Source organism: Oreochromis niloticus, linkage group LG23 (genome assembly GCF_001858045.2).
Source record: "Oreochromis niloticus isolate F11D_XX linkage group LG23, O_niloticus_UMD_NMBU, whole genome shotgun sequence".
Lineage (NCBI taxonomy): Eukaryota > Metazoa > Chordata > Actinopteri > Cichliformes > Cichlidae > Oreochromis > Oreochromis niloticus.
The window spans coordinates 10,667,773-10,685,555 of NC_031986.2; the positions used below are offsets into that span (position 1 = coordinate 10,667,773).

Here is a 17,783-nt window from a genome sequence, read left to right on the forward strand (position 1 = left end):
ATTATGCGCATTAAGCTCAGGTAAGTGTGTTAAAGACGAGCCTACGTAATCAGGGGAAGAGCGTCAGGTGTGTCGATGTTGCTGTCTTCTATGAGTTGATGCTCCTGCTGACAAATGGCGGATAGAAGCAGGTATTTGAGCTTCTAAATATCTCTGTTTGGTTTTCTTTTGAAGTTAGTCTAGCTGCTGTCGTATATTTTAACTTGTTTTACAGAGCTAGTGCGCTAAATACTGCAGCTAGCCACGATGCTAACTTTTAAATCGCCGGAAGTTTGGAAACAGAGCAGAGAGTGTGCTCTGCATTTATGTAGGACTGTTATTCAGAAGACTCAAAACCATATTTTGGCAAACAAATAAACTGAATTAACACAGCTTAGTTATGTATATTATTATCAGCAAGTTGCCATTTTGCCAGTTTAACTTACACATATTTTTATTTATTTATTTTTTAAAAACAGCTGTTTGTTTTTTCACTCTGACATTTAAATTACGGAAAGCTCTGAAATGTATACCCCCGGGCCGGAAAGTTCTCTGCAAGAAACCACTGAGAACAAACTGTGACAGCATAATAATTTTAGAAAAAGGGGAAAAAAAGCTTAAAAATGCAGAAGGTTACATATGTGACAAACTGAATAGAAACATGATGCACATTGTGCTGAAGTATGCTAAACTCCAAGGATCTGCTAAAGGTCTACTTCTTTCAGCTGTCGCCACAGTGAATCATCTGCAACCCTCTGCCTGTCCTCCTTCACCACATTCAGCATCCTTTTGTCCCTCTGCGACACATCACAGCTTCGCCTCTCTGACGTGCTAGCTCAACCTTAGCTGTGGCTCTGATGTACTCATTTTTAGGGAGCACAGAGAGGGCGCACTGTAGTTCATCACTGAAAAAGTTGGTGTGCATAAGAAGAAGGACCTCTCTTTGAATCTAGATAATCAGCAGCTTGGACACATTCAGTGTCCATCCACATATTTTATTCCTTGCCCCGGCTGTCGTACTGTAGGATGAGAGGCGCGGTACTCCCTGGCTGGGTGTATTCATGTGTTCTTTATATTGTCTTCTTAGGACTTTAAAAAATGTGATTCTATATTATCAGAACCACTAGGACTTCTACAGCTAACTATTTACATAAACCTGTCTTTTCCTCCAAAAATAAAAAATGTTCAGCAAGCTCCTAAAACCACAATAAGATTAGCATCTGTATTTAATAAGTTGCACGAGATGTATTTGTAGATTAGATTAATATCACACTAATTTCTAATGAGTTTCCCTCGATCAGATCATTGATTTGTAAGTTACGTGTGTCATGAAAGTTTAATCTGTGTGGAGTCCACATGCATCGACTTATTATCTGTGACTGTGGTTTGTTTTTCCGAGGCTTAACGCTGAAGCCCACAGGCTGTGTTGTTTCTGGTGCGAGATCGTGCACCGAAAGGAGAGCACGGTGATCTCAGACGAGCTTAGCCGGTGTTAGACTCGGTAGCTGAGAGGAGAAAAGGCTGTTGATGCAAATGCTTGGAAGATTGTGGTCCTAATACTCAGGGCCAGGCTTAAAATGTCTATTGCTGCCTTGAAAGGATGTATCTGAAGGAAAGAAAAGACCCAGGAGAACACGCTCAGAAGCGTGTGCTCAGCATACGCTCATTGTCGTGGGTAGCTGAAATGTGAAGTTGGTAGCTTGTAGACTTTGATACCTGACTCTTAATAATGCAGAGCCGGCAGCCTTGAAGATTGAAAAGCTTCTAGTCACGAACTCCCTGAAATGTCAAACGATCACCGTGGTCAAAATAAGGGGGAGTAGTTCAAGAGGCTCTTCAGTTTCATAAAGTGCAGATATACAGATCTGTTTTTCTAAGGACTGTCTGCATCTTGTGTAACTCAAACTGTATTCATTTAACCTCTTACTTTTTTTTGGAGTTGCCAATACCTGGACAAGGTCAGGGCAATATTTTTACATTTTGCTCTCTGACCAAAAAAATAAGGTTTTAAAAGCCCGTTTCTGAAGTTTATCTCAAAACAGAATTTTCAGCTACTTTTGAATGATATATCAGCCAATATCAGGCTTACTGATCAGCAGATTACCGATACCGTGGCCAATATTTATCTGCCCTTTGAGATTTAACAGTGTTGTGATGAAGAGTTTTGGTTTATAGGGCACAAAAATAGGAATAAATGCCAACAAAAATAAGCTTTAGAAAAATGTACAAGTATCGGCATCTGCTATCAGTCAAGTTATCGTCTTAAACATCTAAACAGGTCCAATATTCACAAAGTTGTTTTTTTTTCTTTGATCCCTGGATATGGTGACGAGTGGCTGTGACTGTGAGATAAGTCCACAACGAAAATAACTGCTAGCTACAGCCCCAAAAATAGCCCATTAGGAAACTTCTATGCATCAAAGCCAGCTTAAGCTATCACATCAAGTTGGATCGATAACCTCCCCCCGCCAGTTTTACAATGTGACACGGTAGCCGGCTGGTTCAATACAGGCCATCATGTCATAATCACACCCGGTCCTGGGATTTGAAATAACACAGAACTCATCTTCCAGCTGAGGCAAAAATGGGAATTAAGTGCGCACCGGGGGAGATGATTCAACAGGAAATGTTAATTCACATTATGAACACAGAGTGTGCAGTGCCTCAGGAGGGAGAATCTGCAGCATCATTATGTGCGCTTTAATTCCAGCTGGTTTTTTTCTCAGGTAGCAGCATCCCGTGACACCTGGGAGCAGGAGGGAGACGAGAAGCCGCTCGGCGCCGGTTCCTATTAATAAAAACGAGGCATCAAACGGCTTCTCGCTGAGCGGAGACGTGTTTACAAAAGCTGTCGGAGGAGAGAGATGGAGCCCAAACCACCGGTGTGTTACTGTCTAAGCTGACAGCCGTTTTAATTGACACCCGTAACTTTTGTTGATGATGGACCGCGTATGTGTGAATTCGGATATGATAATAGGAGTTCATGAGTTTGGGAAAAACATTGCATCAAGCTACTCTGTAATTCTAACCATAGATACACTTTGGTTTACGTAGACAATCTTTAAATACTGAAATATTTATGTCAGAAAGTCATGGGTGATTATTAGTGCTGTTCAATACTGTAAATGATGCTATAGATCTGATACCAAGTAAATACAGGGCCAGTATTACTGATGCCGATACGAATACTACTAACTTATAAATGCAGCTTGTAGGGATGATCACGATTTACGACATGAATCGTCATCAATTGCAAATTCCAAACACTTTTTAATAACTACTAAATCACTGTAATTTTTACTTTCCACAATATTTAGCCAGTACAATAAAATGCACCTTTCAGCTATTATTTTGAAACTGGATGTGTTTTGGAGACCTGGAATATAAAAGCACTTTGGGTCACTTCTGTTGTTTAAATGTGCTACAGGGCATTAAAAAAAATGGCGTGATGGTCGTGTATTTTTTTTAGAAATGATTTTTTTTTCATTCAGTATAGTAGCATATTTAGTATATTTTCTCATTCCAAGAAAATAACTTAACACAATTCAGTGGGCTACATGCCAAACTTGGAGGATAGGAACATCGGTCCTATCCTGTTGCTTTAACTTTGTGTCTGAAGCAGTGAGTGAAGCAGCTATATGTTCTACTTATACCAAGAAAGTTATGTGATTAGGCTGCTTCTTTCAGTTGCTCTAAAAAGGTACTGACAGATCTGCATGAAGATTTTGCCGAAGTGAAATTAGAATCGGAACATTTGGGAGCCATCATGTTGGTGTTCTCAAGGTACAGGAAGCAATTCGGAAAACCACCTTGAGGTGGAGTGAACTGTCAGCGGTGGCAGAGGTTTGCAGTCTTTGTCTGCTGTCATTGGTTTCTCTCTCTCGTTGGATCTGATTTTCATGAATGCTTTAATATCACTGATTCCAAGCCGCGGATGATTTTTAGGGTCTGACCTTGATGTTTTTGATGTGTATGTCAAGCTGAAGGTAGAGGGAAAAGCTTGACTGCAGTATGTTCTTACTGAGGGTGTCTGCTGTCTCTTTAGAACCGTTGGGGGATTCGTTTGCTCCTGTCTGAATAATGCTGCCTCCTAATGTAGCAAGCAAAAACAACGGGGAGATCCTAGAAGGTAATCGCTGTCATTTATTAAGGTCACTGTATGTGCGGTTGTCCTCAGTGTCCACACAGAAACATACAAATCATGATGTGCAGCAGAGCAGTTCATTAGACGTTCTGATGGTGAGAGTGTAGCAGTCTAAAACATGGTTGCATGAAATGAGTCTGTTATTCAGTCCCACTGTTTACCTCTCACAGAACATGGCAAGCACGTGTTCGTCGATGCTGCTAGTCCCAGTCACCGGTCTCAAGAACAGTCCCGCTACCGCCTCCGTGTCCACGGCGCGCAGGGTGCTCAGGACCACGCGAAGCTTGCCGGACCGGCTCGCGTTCCCCCGGTACACCGTCCCCACGTGCTCATAGAGCGCGCGCTCAGCCTCCCTCTGAAGCGCGTGGATGTACTCCTGACACTCCAGCTCAGGCACTTTAACAAGGCGGACACAGACAGGGAGACATGTTGGGCTGTTTAAATAATCAGTGTTCACCCACCCTGAATCCACAGCTGTATAAATGCGTTGGTGTGTAATTCTGTTAGAGGGGTGTGTGTGTGTGTGTGTCGTAGTAAGAGGAAGATTGAGGTCTAGTCTGTACATTTAACCCTGCATAATTATCAGAGCAGGGTTATGACACAAAGCTGTGTGGGTCACTCGTGTCCTGCCTGAGTGCGGGTGTAATCTTACCCGGGGTGAACGATACTGTTCACCCCGGGTAAGAAACGCGTTCTTTGACGGTGATAGTGAGTCCTCTGCACTTCACCAGAAACATCTGGATACTCTGCACATCACAGAGAGGCACCCCAGGGTGCTGAGCGGCGCCGGCAGTGCGCTCTCGTCGATTCGCGTCGTGCGTCAGAATCTCGTGTAACAGACTGGGCTTCTGCGTCTCCACGGTGTCGAAGTCCACGGAGTCCTGCACCAAGCCCAAGAGCAGCAGGGGCGCCCAGCTGTTGCGCACGAGTCGGAGTTGGTCATCGGCTGGCAAACCCCGAAAACACGGCACGTTTTTCACGAACCTGAAAGTTTTGAGCAGCACCTCGCAGGCTGCTCTGATCACGGACTGTGGAGCGCGAATGGCCACCAGCTTCCTCATGGACGCGCAGGAGCAACACCGGTGCGCAGCGGTCGTGTCCGCGCGCGCCTGCGGACACAGAGCGCCTCTGTTGAGGATGCTGTAGAGGATGCTGCCCTGCCCGTGTCCTGCGTGACTTTACACTCACAACACGACATGGCGCCCCTGACAGCGGCCACGCTGATTATGAGCTCTTCGTGGCGAGTATCATCTTTTTTATAGACCGGACTTGGAGCACAAGTACCCCCCCCCCCCCCCCTCCAAAAAAAAAGTATACCAAAAACATACTTCCGGTTAGCAATTTTTCACATTAAAAGGACGGCAAAGTGATAACAGACAAATGAGTAGCTACATCAACAGTAACGCTTACTTTAAAGAAAGAATAGAAACATTGCATGGGAAAAATGGTTTCTCCTTATGCTTTTTGTTTTTATAGGCTTCAGTCCTGAGTGCATCTGTAATAATCTGCACATTATAATCTGCTAATAAATTGGACAGAATGATGGGGGTTTTCAGGCATCATTTATGAGTCATTGCTAAAATGATGAGTGCAATTTAAAAATGATGATGTTCTATTGTCAGGACAAGTGGTTTATAATCTTCCTGATGCTGGAAACAACAGCCAGCTGATTGGAGCAAAGACCTGTTGCCTACAGAGATGTTGCACAGTGCCCTCTGGTGGGAAAACGATGTAAAATCAACGCTCATGACATGGTTGAAGACTGTTTCTCCAGTCACCGCTCTAAGTTTTCATTTATCAACAAGTATATCAGCAGATGGCTGATATTGTTTGGGCTCTAACCACTTCAAAAATGTTCTCAGATCTTGGAGGGAATAAAGACACCATGTAGAACGATGGTGTATTCATAAAGAAATCAGGGATAAAATACATGCAAGTTTTACTTTACAGCATTTTCTTGGATGCTTTAGCTCAGTTTCCAAATGACAGCTGAGGTTTTCATAATAATGTGAAATGATTCCCTTATGAACAATGATAAGATCACGATTTGAGCACAATTTTCTATTATTGTTAATCAAAATAGACTCAGTTCAGGAATTCTACGCTGTAACACGGGCTAGAATAGTTTTGTGTTAGACTAAACTGCATGTTGTAAATTAACTGTGAAGATTTGTCATTTCCACATGTCATAAATGGCACTGATATGCAGTGGAGTTTATTTAATACAACCAGTGTATTTATCTTGGGTTTAGGTTGAGTTAGGTTTAGGTTAAACCCTGGGGAAAAGAGTATGTACAGATGAACATGGTCTGAAGGTGATAGTCTGCCCTTGGAGGAGGAAAATTAGAAAGGAGATGAGTGATATCTTCCACAGGCAGGAAGTCGAGTAATTCCCAGCATTACATTGTTACTGTGGTAATCTGTTACACAGTGAATGTTTTATGGTATGGATGGTTTGTTCTGTCATGCACTGTGCATTCTTGTGTACTGTTGTGTGGTCACTGCAGGATAAATATGTGTAAATATGATTTCTTTTCTCATGAAATCAGACTGAAGAAAATCATTGCTTTGACAAACAGCAGGCATCCCCAGGAAAAAAAAAAAAAGGCTCAGGTACAAAAAGCATCGTCTGTCAGTGAAAACATGAAAGACTACATCACTTCTAAACTTTTACTGTCACTGACACGAGAACTGACTTTGGAAACGTGAGTTAAAACTAACTGCAGTTTTCCTTTTTGCTGTGTGTAGAAGATGCATGCAACTTTTAAAATGTTCAACAAATGTAAAAAAGCAACTCGGTAAACTGGGACACCCACGTGGCATTTTTGTAACTTTAGTGTAAGGCAAGCAATAAAAATGAATCTTTTATTTTGAAAGCAAAAATGGTCCAAGTTTCAGCCTCACTGTGGCTGCATGTAGCTGGCTTGATGGAAGACGGAGTTGAAGCCCATTTGTAGGAGTGAAATGGGTTCACATAAAACACTAAGCAGGGGCCTCTGGCAGCAATTGATTTGAAGCTCACATGTGCTTATTTGTAACGGTCCAAACACAACGCAGTTTGTTGTGCATTCAGTGTTTTAAGGTTAACTTATCCTGCTCACTCTCTGAGGCTTAATTTGTTTTTGAATGAGTGTACCATGCTGCATATTAACCTCTGTTTGTCTATGCAAAGACCTGCAGATGGCCTTAGAGGACAGAATACAGTAAAACCAAAACATGGAAATAACCACCTCGTACCACAGGGTGTACTCGATGTCTGCGCCGGGTCTGCTTTGTGGTTAGCTGTTAGATCTTGCTACAAATTCAGAAATACTACACACTTCTGATAAAGACAGGGAATTTGGCACATCTGAGCAAGTGAGTGACTGAAATGAGTCAGAATTTGCGTCAGGCTCTTTGTGTTTGACTTTCAGTTTGACTTGAGCTCTAAAATCAGTGATGATCTCTCATCTGAAAGGTCCTGACATTTAGGACTTTGTGGTGGAATGTTCGGGAAAGTTTCATCGCAGAAGGTGACAGAGTGCTGGCTGGCTTAATTCAGCTTGTTTACAATCTGCGGAGCAGAGCAGACGCAGAAGTGACGGACACGGCATAAGTGAAGGCCGTGGTAGAAGTTTACTTCAACTTTTTTTAAAAGAGTTGTTTTGTTTTTTGCTTTTACTTTGAAGCAAAATCGGCAAACCTTCCAAGCAGTTTTTATGAGATGAGCCGGCGATTCTGTACATGAAGTTTTTATATTAATAGAAAATTAATGCAGAAAAGGCTTCAGAGTAAGTGTCCTGAGGCCTCTCACAGTAGCTGTCAGGTTGCCTGGTTTGCTTCTTGAAGGACGCGTGAAGTTTTATTCATAGCGAGACCGAAACGCATAAAGGCAAACAGCTAGTTCCTTGAGTCTGACAGTCTGCGGCCCTGCAGGTAATAAAAGAAATTCTGAACTCAACTTAAGCCAAAACAGAAGAAATGTGATGTTGTGAGGTTTTTGGAGTTTATTTTTTGTTTTTGTTTTTTTCTTTGATGGAAGTCGTGCGGCTAAGTCCTCCATCCATCACTGCGCGAAGGACGCTGCCATTTTCCGAAGCTGAGTCTAATCTGATCAGGTGTTTTTGGGCGGAGGCGTGCAGCCATTAGTTTGATTCCATTTCCTCAGCTGTGAGGGTTTGAAGCAGCAGGCTGATGGAGGCATAAAAGGAAAGCTGCCCTCAGTGTGTAATTACCTGACAAGGCCAGACATTTCTCCTTGTGCGAGAATCTGTTTCTATAGTAACAAAGTGTAGCAGCAAACATACGTCTGAATTCAAACCAAGAACACAGTGTTGATTATACAAAGGTCATTGAGGGATGTTAAGTGGGATGAATATTATGCAGAATTCTGAAGGTCGCCGATGCCTTTCATCAAACTTGTTTCTAATGATCCTTTTTCTGTTTCTCAGGGTTGTTTGTGAAGAATTTCATTCATCATCAGGGCCTTTCACAACTTTTCAGCATCGCATTTTAACAAGTTTCAATGTCGACAAGCCTTGAGTCAGAGAGCACGCAGTTCTCCCTTTGTTTCACTTTTGTCTTCGTGTGAGAAGACCCTCTGCAGCATTAATGCCGCGCCTCTTTGTGAAACACCAGAACTGGTCGATCTGTTCAGTTATTGTGTTACTAGCCAGAATTCGAGGTGCTGTAAACAAATGCTGTGGAGTTTATTTTATTTGGAAGCAAATCATTGCATTGTGTTGCTCTGATGCTATCAGCCATACAAGGTGAACCATACAACCAAATCACCATACAAGGTGATTTAAAAAATTAGACATTTTGAAAAGTCTTTTGATATCCTCTAATTATAAGAATTTGAAATACTTTATTTATTAGAGCAGTTGAAACACCCTGATATTCATAATAATGTTAGCAGCTGTAGTAATAATAATGGCAACAACAGTAAAAAAACAAATAGACATGTTTTTGAGCAAAATGAAAATGATTTGATAGGTTTTATCTGCTGCTCATCTATATCGTGCCGAGAAATGGAGGTGTGATTAAAGCCTGTGATACTTGCTTCTGCTTTGTAAAGGTGCCTGAAAATGTCTTAAATCTAAACTAGTGCCAGGTGGCGGCTGCTAACCTCATCACAGCACAGGATTTCCTGCGTTGTCAGCTCAAATCTGGTATTTTGTAAGCAAGCAATGACGATTGTATGCTTCAGAGCGGGAGCACGCAAAAAATGTCATTGCAGTAAATGTTCTCTGTGGAGGAGAAAGAGCAGAGGAGGCAAATTCCCCCAGTCCATTTAGCACAAGTTCTTCCATCTGTGTGTCTTTAACTTAGGGGGGGAGAAATTCATCATCAGCTCAGTGTCTCACAGTACTGATAAAGGTCACCCTTAGACTGAAGGCAGACAGACAGACGGGCACAGTGTCACTCTTGTCGCTCTTTGACTTGTAACTATGGGCTTTTCAGAAATCTGCAAAGAAATGGTCAGTATTTTAACTTCTTTTTAAACTGTCTGTATGAACCTAAAGCTTAGAGACAGACTATTTCTGTGGTTCAAAGTTGGACTGTGAGGAGATGGAGCTGCAATTTCTTTTAATGCTTACTTGCAATTTTGGGGGGAACTGAGCTTTTGATTGGTTTATTTTTCTGCAGCTTGTGGCGTTGCAGTGCTTTGACATGAGCTTTTGCTTCCTGTCCTGTTTTAACCACACTGTTGAAGCCTCCCTTGCTGCACAGTTCATATTTATGCACAATCTCCCATCTCGCGGTGGATTGAGGCTGTAGCCTGCAGGTAGACACTCAGCATGTCCTTCATGACCAAAGCTCCGTCGCTGCTTTGATATTCATTATCCTGAACTCGATGTGAACTCAGGAATTTTTTTTTTTTATCGCTGTGCTTTTAAGGCGACAGCGTGTGTGTGTGTGTGTGAAACTGAAATATTCTGAGGGAGCAGCTGTTCAAAAACGTTGAGCGCACAGTACTTTGAGAGGTTGTTTCTCAGTACCACTGATAGATTAATGATGGTTAGTGTGATGATTAAAAAGAACATGTCATTTGTTCATATAACAAACACAATGGTAACACTGTAAGCCACAATATGCTTAAGCTAACCACAACATGACATTTCTAGAGCAGACATGATTTGAAACTAGAGTAGAGAATATTTTATCTGATGTGTTGAAGCAGCTGAATCGGATGAAATGAGGTTTTAATGACCTTGCATGTTCAGTATCTGTTACACCTGTCACCTGTCGCCTCTGAGGCCGTGCCGTCTACTTTAATTGACCAGGCATTTTTTCTCCCCTTGAAAACTGAGCTGTTAATCAATACAGACATGGAAAGATTTATTTTTAATAGATCTTTGATCAATGTCATGCCCACAAGGAAAATATTATAAAGTGTAGATTTTAGTCTTTTTAAAGCCTGAATATATTAATATGTCACTGAATGCATAAAAAATTATAATGTAACTTGCTGCAGTTTCATAGATTTATAGTGTGCATGTTATTTATTGATCCCATTTTCACGACAGTTCACTAGAATTCTTCGCTTTTTTATTAACTTTTTTATTTAATTAAAAATTTTGCACTACTTAGTTTTAAGGCCCTCAGTATGGGAGTGTGGTTCTTTTAAGTGTGATGATACTATTTTCACTTTGATTCTTTTTGCTGCTGCTGTAACGGTAATTTCCCCCCGAGGAATAAATAAGTGTCAACATATGAATATCTCACATGAATGTACACTGACGATTCTGTAAGTTATGTCATATTTATTATTTTTAAGTTGTAAAATTGTCCTTTTTTTTTTTTTTTTTCTTTCCCCTTCACCATATTTATTTTTGTACTTTGTTGCATTTCTTCGGTTGGGTGACATTGAAAGAGCGTCGGCTCATCTCAGCCTTCAGGAAATGCACTGTTGGACAGTCGAGCTGTAAATTATAATATTTAATATGATTTACTATTTCATATGTGCGAGGAGGATTAGTGTAAGTTAGATTTTATTTCTTTAGGATTTTCATATATGAGAGGCACGATGATTTCAGGTTTGCAGCTCGGTGTTATTGAATTTTGTTGCTCATGAATTTCAGTCTAACACTTCCAATGCGAAAGCTTATTAACAAACTTTATTTTATGGCACACTTCAAATGCAAACCCACTCTTTTGCATAAAGAAGTAGTGAATAAATGTTTAAAAAAAAATTGATGAGATAAAGAATATATAAAATATGACTTGAATATAATAAAAAAAAATGTAAATTAAAATATAAAATGTAACAAGAAAGCATATTAATAGTTATTTATATTGTAAAAAAATGTAAATAAAGACAAGCAAATTTGAGACTACATTTTATTTTGAATATTTTTAATTGGATATTAATTTGGCTATTTTTATTTTTTAATACTTTGGTCTACCTGAATGGATAAATTTATCCTCTTATTTGTTTTGCTCTCCTTTAAAAAAAAAAAAAAAAGTTTCATGTTAAAAATGTTTATTTAAAGAAAAAATTCTGAAAGTAACTACACCCACACAGCAACCTGCACCCGTGCGCACTTTCACATCTGAAATAAGACGCCAGACGCTGCGGTTTACTTTAAACACGTAAAAGGAAATATATTTTTTTTTAAAAATGAAATAACAAAAAAGAACAACATTTCATACAGAAGAGCTGCTTTTCTCATTTGCAGAGGTAATTTACACAGGACTTGAAATGAAGACACTTTACTCAAAGTGGCACAACGGCAGCCAAACCACAGTTTGAAATATTGACTTTTTTATTATTACTATCATTATTATTGTTTTCCACTCCTCAAGCCTTCAACTGATGTGCCATACATGTAGGAGTGTGTTGTGCCACTTGTGGTAAAGCATGAGGAGGTTATGTCACATACTGAGCTTCTTTTAAGGGTTAATATACACTGGCTCTTGGTAATTCACTCATGACGTACGCACCATTGAAACATTTACACACAAAATTTTAATTTTCTCTCCCCTCCAGAAAAACAAGAATTCTTTTTTTTTTTTTTTTTTTGAGATACTTTTGAAGACAACAGTTAACAGTTCCAAAAATGGTGGCTCTACGATTGGACCGATCCCACCTACGTGAAGCCCTGTCCTTCCACACAAACATTTCAACAAGCATGGCTCACTGAGTGTTAGGAGAGAAGAAAATGGTTGTCGTGGCGCCGGTCTGCCTGGCAGAAAGCAGGGGTGTGCATAGGTGTTAGCCACTTCTTCCCCAAGGCTCTGATAAGGCAGTTTTTCTTTTCTTTTTTTTCTACCGTTGTTTTTGCTTCCACTTCAGGAGCCGTGTTTAGTGGTGAATGTCAGTGCTTTTATTTCTTTATTTTTTTCATAGCTGGTAATGTCTCAAAAACGAACTTCCAGGTCCACCGATTCGCATTTTGTGTACAAGGGAGCAGAGTAAAGACAGCCAGAGAAGAGTAGGCGAGACGTCGTGAAAACCGAGATGACAGAATGCAGCACGCGTTTTCTTCATTGTCCATTTTGTGCAAACTGAGATGTAAACAAAGACCATCGAAGGCTGGGGAAGGAAGCATAGGACGTCAGGCTACAGCAACACGGGGAGAGACGACATAGAGGGGTGCAAGTGTGCTCATTCAACAAACTGAAAGGCACAGAGGGCCGGTGAAATAAATAAGAGCTGAGGGAGAAAGAAAATGCCAAGTTTCCTGTGCTTTTCGCGTCACTCTAACTTGGACGTGGAGCTGAGGGAGTCGGTTGTCGCCACTATAGCAGCTTCTAATGTGCTTCAGAGTTCGGCCTGCTTGTCACAGGAGCCGAGGAGATTAGAGGGGAGAACAGAGTACCACAAGGAGTGCTTTAAAAGGTCAACACGCACACAGGCAACCCCATAAGACTGCTTTATCGTCATGCTTGCTATTGCCTTTCCAATATTACCATCCATCATCAATTACAAAAGAAAGTACAAAATATCTACTACACTGCCCCACCACTCCCCACCATTCAACTATATCAGGACAGAACCATATTCACTTAGTTTTTTAGTCATTTATATATATATATATATGTATATATTTACACAACAATATGCCTTTCGGCTGTCGAGAAAAGGGGCGAGGAGGAGGATGAAGAAGTCTCGGTAATGAGACATCAGTCATTAGTTTATTCGTTTCTCTCTTCTTCAATAACAGTTTATCTACAGAAATGTGATTCTGATGAGAGATGTGATTCAGAGTTTAGATTCCACGTTGAATCGGAGATGGATCGTCGAGGGCGATGAGCGAGTTGCCGTTGAGTGTATGTCAGTAGACCCAGGAGACGGGAACCCACTGAGGAGTGGTGGACACCAGGTCCACGGCCTCCTCCAGCAGGCGGATGGTGTCGTCGATCTCGTTGTTGATGATGGTCTGGTCAAAGTAGTGAGCGTAGGTTTGCTGCAGCATCTCCGACTCCTTCTGTAGCCGCTGAAGAGATTCGTCCTGGTGGAGTGAGGGGGGAGAGAGAGTAACATCAGTGCCTTGGCTTTGGCTGAAGTACAACTGTGTGATGTGCTTCGAGGCTCCAGTTCACTTTTGGAGTGGCGGAAAAACGCTGAACTCTGCACGTGTTCTTAAACTGACCATCAAGATTTTAGATAATGTTGCACCCACATTTTCTGCTTCAATTATTTAATGATGTGTTAATATTACATAAAGCAGGTAAGATAAGTCCCAGGATGTGGCTTTTGTTATAGTTTGAACTGGAAAAAGGAAGAACTGAGTCTAAATATATGACCCAGTCACCTAATTAATAGATGGCTCTTAAATAAATAACTGCAGTATTTTTAGGGGTTAAAGTAGTTGTCTTTTAAATAAGTCTTATATACTAGGAAATGATGGAGTTAATATCTATGAGAGAAGTCTATAAGAATAAAGATTTAACCTCATTTGAAATGGAGTCCAGCTCAGTGTTAGGGCTCAGGCCCTTTCCCTGTTCGCTATAAATATATTTAATTGAAAAAACCTTAAATCTAAAGTGTGTTTCTCAGAAATACTCCAACCAGATATTTACCCCAGTAACAGTTCTGAATACGAGGAAGGGAAAATGGAAGAGGGAGGTGGAAGCATGATGAAACAACAAGGCGTGAAGTTGCATCACAAATGAAAAGGCACCCAAACAAGGGGATTATTGGAGGGATTAGAGGAATTAGACGAAATCAAAAGGTAGAGGAGTGAACAAAGCTAGACTGCTGCTATTTAAACAAACACAGAGGGGCACAGAAGCTTTTCTACAGTCTCCAAACAACAAGTGAACTCGCACCATTTAATTTGTACTTACAGGCAGTTTCCTGCACCACTTTGGGACCTTGAGTGCACATGAAAATATGCATGCCAAAGGAAACACAAACATGCTTAGAGCAAACTGAGCACGTGCAGTGAGAGGAACGCACAGGACGACAGAAATGGAAATTAAGACACTGTTTTACGTTGGGCTGTCCAGTTTGAATTCAGTGTGTGGTCCTTTGACCCCTAACAGCAATTACGCTAAAAGCAGCACCTTCTTGATTTACCTATGTAATGATGCTCTCATCTGTTTTCTTTCAACAACACACCATCATAATTCAGACTAGAAAGCCAGTGTAACTGTGCCATAAGTATGAACTCTGTTAGTACGTGCAGCGAAACATAACTGCCCAAGGCAGGAAGAGTAAGTATAGCAGAGGAGACCGTACCTCAGTCATGCCTGGGGTGATGGTGGGAGCCGCGATGAAGACGACGTATGGAGCAAACTCAGCTGTCCTGAGGATCTTTAGTGCCTGATGAGGAAAGAAAATCTTAAACTGTGTAGTGCACAAAGTGGCACATGAGACTGTTCTATCAGTGGAGATTTTTTTTATATTGCCCAGCCCTAATATGCGAATAAGTACATTACTGCAAGTTCCAACATAAGGGTACTTTCACTTGAACTTATACTTGGCTTCTAGAGGAGATGGCTAATTTTGGGGGACTTCTGGTTGTAGCAAGAAAATGTCCGGGCCGAGATGACTTGCCTGTGGCTCGACGTCTAGGATGGAGATCATGCCCTGGGCATGGATCTGCCTGATAGTCTCCAGCCTGGTTCCATACATGGCATCCTCATGGCTGCCATACTCCAGGTAGTCGTTGTTGCTGATGTCCTGCATCATCTGCTCGTGAGAAACAAAGTAGTAGTTCTTTCCGTTCTCCTCGTCTTTCTTGGGAGGCCGAGTTGTGTCTGAGACAGAAGAGATGAATACAGAAGTTACACTCCCGATGATGACATTGTTGTGTTGTAACGGGTCAAACAGGAGAATCCACTTTGAAATTTAAATGTTTGAGTCATTAGTTTGCTGTCCAATCGTAACAAGAGCTTGATAACCTCTGCAGTTACTCATGTGGAAGTATTTAGATCGTGCTCTTACGAGGAATAGGGTAGGCAAAGCGGTCGGGATGTTTGGTGATCAGCGTGTTCTTGATGTGCCTCCGACCAACTCCGTGTGCACCTGAATCCAAGGAGAAAGAAGACATCGTTTTAAATGCACTGGAGATGTTACTTAGATTATGCTTTTTGATATTCAAGCATTAGCTTTGCCTTTTTAACTATGATGGTTAACTAAGCACACACAAGTTGAAAACATAAATCAGAGCAACCAAAGTACATTTTTTTGTCACACCTGAATGATATTTAAGTACACGTGCAGACTTCAGGAAAGTGTAAGGTAGGCACTTTGCTAAAGGCTGCAGGTTTTCTAATCATTAGATGGTTTGATGTCCAGCTCCTAAGTGAAAGATGGATGTCCTTCAGTGCCCCAAAACACTATCTTCTGCCATTTCTCTGGTTTTGAGGGCAGTGCCTCTTGCCCCCGGTCTACTCCCAATCAGAACCCCAAACACCTAAACTGGCTCCTCTCAGGGAGCAGCAGCAGTTCTACTCTTAGTCCCTCCAAAATGACCTAACCTGCAGCCTTTGGTCAAAGGTGAGGATGGAGATGTAGCTGTAATTTGACAGCTTTGCTGTCAGTCTGAGCTCTCTTCACCACAACAGCAGCATCTGCATAACTGCAGACACTGCACTAATCCCACTGTCAGTCTCTAGCCCCTTTCTTTCCTCACTTGTGAACAAGTTAACTATACTTAACCGCCTCCATCTGGGACACCAACTTACAGTGGATTTATACTCTGTTAAATCTACACCATAGGCACGCTGTAACCACAAACCCCACGGAAAGCCTTACGACACAACCTGATGTGCACCACACTGGAAATGCAACTACAAAAGTATCTGGAAAAGCAGAGGAGGTACTGAACGGGCCAGTCGTGCAGGCTGCACGGTTTGTAGTTGTAATCATCTGCTTTTCTGTGTTTACTTACCAAGTAAAACCAGTGTTTTTCTCTTAAATGACGGCAGTTTAACCACCTCCTCATATGTCACCAGATCTAGTTGATCAAACACTGCATCAGAGAATAAACAGGATTAGCTATAAAAGTATGAAGAGGGCATGCGTTACATGGAAATATTGATTATAATGGACAGTATGAACTACTTAAACATGTTTTAGCGTATAAAACGAACTCCATAGATGAATTTTGAAACGTGTGCTTAACAAATGAATGCCTTGTTCTCTCTGGTAGGCATGGCTTAGACCGCTGCAAAATACAGCAGCCCTCCAATAAATCCTGCTTCATCAAACCTCATGTTGCCACTGTACAAGGGTATGTTGTTGCTCCTAACTTTATATGAAGCAACACCTTGGCCGTTTATCAATGCCCAAGTACGCGAGTACGTACTCGCGTGCTCGGTGAGTACGTACCCGCCGAGAACGCACGGGAGTACGTACCTGCCGAGAACGCGAGCACGGACTCGTCGGCCGTTTCTCAATTCTCAAGTACGCGAGCACGGACTCGTGATTTGTACCAGCGTACGTGATGATGTCACAGGTCCGGAGTTTTTACTGCCGTCCCCTCTTAATTTAACTGTGAGTAACATGTTATGAAGCTTAACTTTAATCACAGCCAAACCGGTTTACTCAGGAACAAATAAAACACTGAAATAAACCAAACATTAACATTTAGAAGTGATCTAAGTGACTTATATATCATTTTTAACCTCAGTAGTGAAACCTCTATTAATAAAAATAGTGTACATGTACATACGTGTACATACCTTAATAAAAACAAGCAGGTGAGATGTTAGAACGCTTTTATTTTTATTTTAGTGGACACTCAATACTATAGACAGCTGCTGGGGTTTCTTTAACCTGAGTAGTGAGAAGACCGCAAGCGGGCGGGGAGGGGAGGGGGGGGGACGATGTGCCGGGAGTCCGCTGTTGAGTTTTGGACGAAATGCATTCTGGGATATATAGCTGTCCCAAGTCTACACCGATGCATGCTCGATAAAATGGGCGGATCGAGAACACATCCGGGACTTTTTCGCGTTCTCGGCGTGATGCGTACTTCGAATTGGAACAGTACTTGGTCTCCGACTGATGACGTATCACGAGTACACGAGAACGCAAGTACGCACAAGTACGCATATTGATAAACGCCCCTTATGTAAAACTCCAGCCTTCATGAAGCAGAATGTATCACAGGGCTCTTTTCAGATCACTGTGGTGTCAGACGGGTGTACCTAATAAGGTGTCTAAGGGAACACATGCAATGCTGATGCTAATGAGATTAACATTCATTCCAATGTTTTGTCCCTG

General features: G+C 41.5%; 3 protein-coding genes across 18 annotated transcripts in view; 1 reads left to right on the forward strand and 2 right to left on the reverse strand.

The window, feature by feature from the left end:
* Positions 1 to 17,783, forward strand: part of LOC102083135 (probable G-protein coupled receptor 34) — a 37,964-nt gene continuing 20,181 nt past the window's right edge. Inside the window, exons 1-4 of one of the 7 annotated variants that reach the window (XR_003216361.1) lie at positions 1 to 131; positions 2,706 to 2,861; positions 4,025 to 4,108; positions 16,278 to 16,440. The gene's annotated coding sequence lies outside the window, so the exon portion shown is untranslated. Of the gene's footprint in view, positions 132 to 2,705; positions 2,862 to 4,024; positions 4,109 to 4,293; positions 4,781 to 5,745; positions 6,707 to 8,553; positions 10,023 to 16,277; positions 16,441 to 17,783 lie in introns of those variants that run through there. The other 6 variants (XR_003216362.1, XR_003216363.1, XR_003216360.1 and 3 more) reach the window with 6 other exon arrangements.
* Positions 4,105 to 5,486, reverse strand: nr0b1b (orphan nuclear receptor DAX2). Its single transcript, NM_001279472.1, is given in 6 exon segments — positions 4,105 to 4,519; positions 4,776 to 4,790; positions 4,792 to 4,801; positions 4,803 to 4,814; positions 4,816 to 5,283; positions 5,286 to 5,486. Coding segments are annotated over 6 exon segments (780 nt in total). The 5' UTR covers positions 5,322 to 5,486; the 3' UTR covers positions 4,105 to 4,280.
* The window catches only part of LOC100693503 (peripheral plasma membrane protein CASK), a 52,680-nt gene continuing 46,581 nt past the window's right edge, over positions 11,685 to 17,783 (reverse strand). For 7 of the 10 annotated variants that reach the window (XM_005450023.3, XM_025902965.1, XM_005450022.3 and 4 more), the window contains 5 exons: positions 16,450 to 16,530; positions 15,501 to 15,581; positions 15,111 to 15,313; positions 14,793 to 14,876; positions 11,685 to 13,560 (listed from right to left, as the gene is read on the reverse strand). In XM_005450023.3, the coding sequence (XP_005450080.1) occupies positions 13,384 to 13,560; positions 14,793 to 14,876; positions 15,111 to 15,313; positions 15,501 to 15,581; positions 16,450 to 16,530 (626 nt within the window). In that variant the 3' untranslated portion in view covers positions 11,685 to 13,383. The remainder of the gene's footprint in view (positions 13,561 to 14,792; positions 14,877 to 15,110; positions 15,314 to 15,500; positions 15,582 to 16,449; positions 16,531 to 17,783) is intronic. The other 3 variants (XM_025902966.1, XM_003440943.4, XM_025902968.1) reach the window with 1 other exon arrangement.